At 47.1% G+C, this 2,057-nt stretch overlaps 1 protein-coding gene across 1 annotated transcript; it reads right to left on the bottom strand.

Annotated features, from left to right (window-relative positions):
- Positions 1–1,028: 1,028 nt before the first annotated feature.
- Positions 1,029–1,960, bottom strand: LOC116674988 (NACHT, LRR and PYD domains-containing protein 3-like). The gene is made up of 2 exons (XM_032507135.1): positions 1,779–1,960; positions 1,029–1,624 (listed from the first exon to the last, which is right to left on the bottom strand). The coding sequence occupies exons 1-2, from the start codon at positions 1,903–1,905 to the stop codon at positions 1,068–1,070; spliced, it is 684 nt and encodes a 227-aa protein (XP_032363026.1). The 5' UTR covers positions 1,906–1,960; the 3' UTR covers positions 1,029–1,067.
- Positions 1,961–2,057: the final 97 nt, after the last annotated feature.

A 2,057-nucleotide genomic window follows, 5' to 3' on the forward strand; every position in this document is an offset into this window, starting at 1 on the left:
GACCACTCAGCAGGAGACAGTTTGTGTGTGGAGAGACTTCCTGATCTCAGGTACCATTGGATCTGCTCCACTAGAGAACGATCATTCAGTTCATTCAGACAGTGGAACAGATTGATGTTTCTCTCTGCAGACAGATCCTCATCCATCTTCTCCTTGATGTACTCCACTGTTTCCTGATTGGTCTTTGATCTACTTCCTGTCTGTGTCAGCAGACCTCGTAGGAAGTCTGATTTGTCTTTAGTGAAAGACCCAGGAGGAAGCGGAGGAACAAGTCCAGGTGTCCATTAGGACTCTGTAAGGCCTGTGTCCACAGCACTCTGGTAGAACTGTGTTGATGATGTTAGTTCTTCTGCCAGCAGTTGACTCCAGAGTTGGTGAAGGTCAGATGGACATGAAGAGCAGCCAGAAACTCCTGAACCTCAGATGGACGAAGCTGAACACCTTGTCCTGGTACAGTCCTCTCTCCTCTTTAAAGATCTGTGTGAACACTCCTGAGACCACTGATGCTGCTGCGATATCGATGCCACACTCTGTCAGGTCTGATTCATAGAATCAGGTTGCCTTTCTGCAGCTGCTCAAAAGCCAGTTTTCCAGAGACTCCATCATCTTCCTGGTCTCTGGACTCCAGTGTGGATCTGTCTCAGCTCCTCCATCATACTTGATGTTCTTCACTTTGGACTGAACCACCAGGAAGTGGATGTACATCTCAGTCAGGGTCTTGGGCAGCTCTCCTCCCCTCTCTGGTCTTCAACACGTCCTCCAGAACTGTAGCAGTGATCCAGCAGAAGACTGGGATGTGGCACATGATGTGGAGGCTTCGTGATCTCTTGATGTGGAGATGGTTCTGCTGGCCTGCTCCTCATTTTTGAATCTCTTCCTGAAGTACTCCTCCTTCTGTGCATCATGAACCCTCTGACCTCTGTCACCATGTCAACACCCCAGCAGGGATCTGATTGGCTGCTGCAGGTCGTGTGGTTATCCAGAGACGAGCAGAGGGAAGCAGATTCCGCCTGATGAGGTTTGTCAGCAGCACACCTGAGGTGGGCTCTGTAACATCAGTCAGGATCTCAGTGTTGAGGAGTCCAGAGGAAGTCGACACTCATCCAGACCGTCAAAGATGAACACGACCTCTTCAAACCGGCAGATTCCTGCTTCTTTGTTTCACTAAAGAAGTAATCAACAAGTTCCACCAAGCTGAACTTTCTCTCTTTCAGCACATTCAGCTCTCTGAAGGTGAATGGGAATATGAACTGGATGTCCTGGTTGGCTTTGTCTTCAGCCCAGTCCAAAGGGAACTTCTGTGTTAAGACTGTTTTCCCGATGCCGGCCACTCCCGTTGTCATCACGGTTCTGATTGGTTCATCTCTTCCAGGTGGGGCTTTAAAGATTTCTTCTTGTCTGATTGTTGTTTCTGGTCTGTCTGGTTTCCTGGATGCTGTTTCAATCTGTCTGACCTCATGTTCATCATGACCTCTGCAGCCCCTCCCTCCATGAGGTAGATCTCTGTGAACATCTGATTCAGAAGGGTTTGGTTTTCCTGCTTTAGCAATCCCCTCAAAAACACACTGGAACGTCTTCTGCTGGTTAGATTTGAGTTTACGTTTACAAACTCCACAATGACTTCCTGAATGAACACACAACGAACAAGAAGTTCATTAAGAAAAAGAACATGATTAAACACTTCCTCAGAAAATGAGTACATGAATAGATTTTGTTAAATATTTTGATACAAATATCCCGTTCATCCAGCATGTTAACTCTTTAGAGAAATCTCTTACTGCTCTGCAGACGGTCAGCCAGCTCCTCCTGCTTCATTCTCCTCAGGAAGTGCAGTGTGATCTTCAGAAATGCCTCTCTGCTGCTCCTCCTCTGCTCTTCATCCTCACCCTCCCAAAACCTCCTCATCCTCCCTCTGACTCTCTAAGTATTCTGGGTAATCTGGACTCAGACCTTCTGGATCTTCTTCAGCCATTCTTCACAAAAGTGACAATGTCGTCCTCCAGCAGCTGGAACAGAAAGTTTATATAAAGGACCAATCAAAGTGAAATCATGGAAGC

The sequence above is a fragment of the Etheostoma spectabile genome, unplaced genomic scaffold, assembly GCF_008692095.1.
Source record: "Etheostoma spectabile isolate EspeVRDwgs_2016 unplaced genomic scaffold, UIUC_Espe_1.0 scaffold00001392, whole genome shotgun sequence".
In the NCBI taxonomy this organism is placed as follows: domain Eukaryota; kingdom Metazoa; phylum Chordata; class Actinopteri; order Perciformes; family Percidae; genus Etheostoma; species Etheostoma spectabile.

Excerpts from the sequence above, each read along its gene's own strand:
- LOC116674988 (XM_032507135.1), bottom strand. The coding sequence starts at position 1,905 with ATGAGGAGGTTTTGGGAGGGTGAGGATGAAGAGCAGAGGAGGAGCAGC. Across the intron at positions 1,625-1,778 it reads GGCTGACCGTCTGCAGAGCA|GAAGTCATTGTGGAGTTTGT; the intron begins GTAAGAGATTTC and ends GTGTTCATTCAG.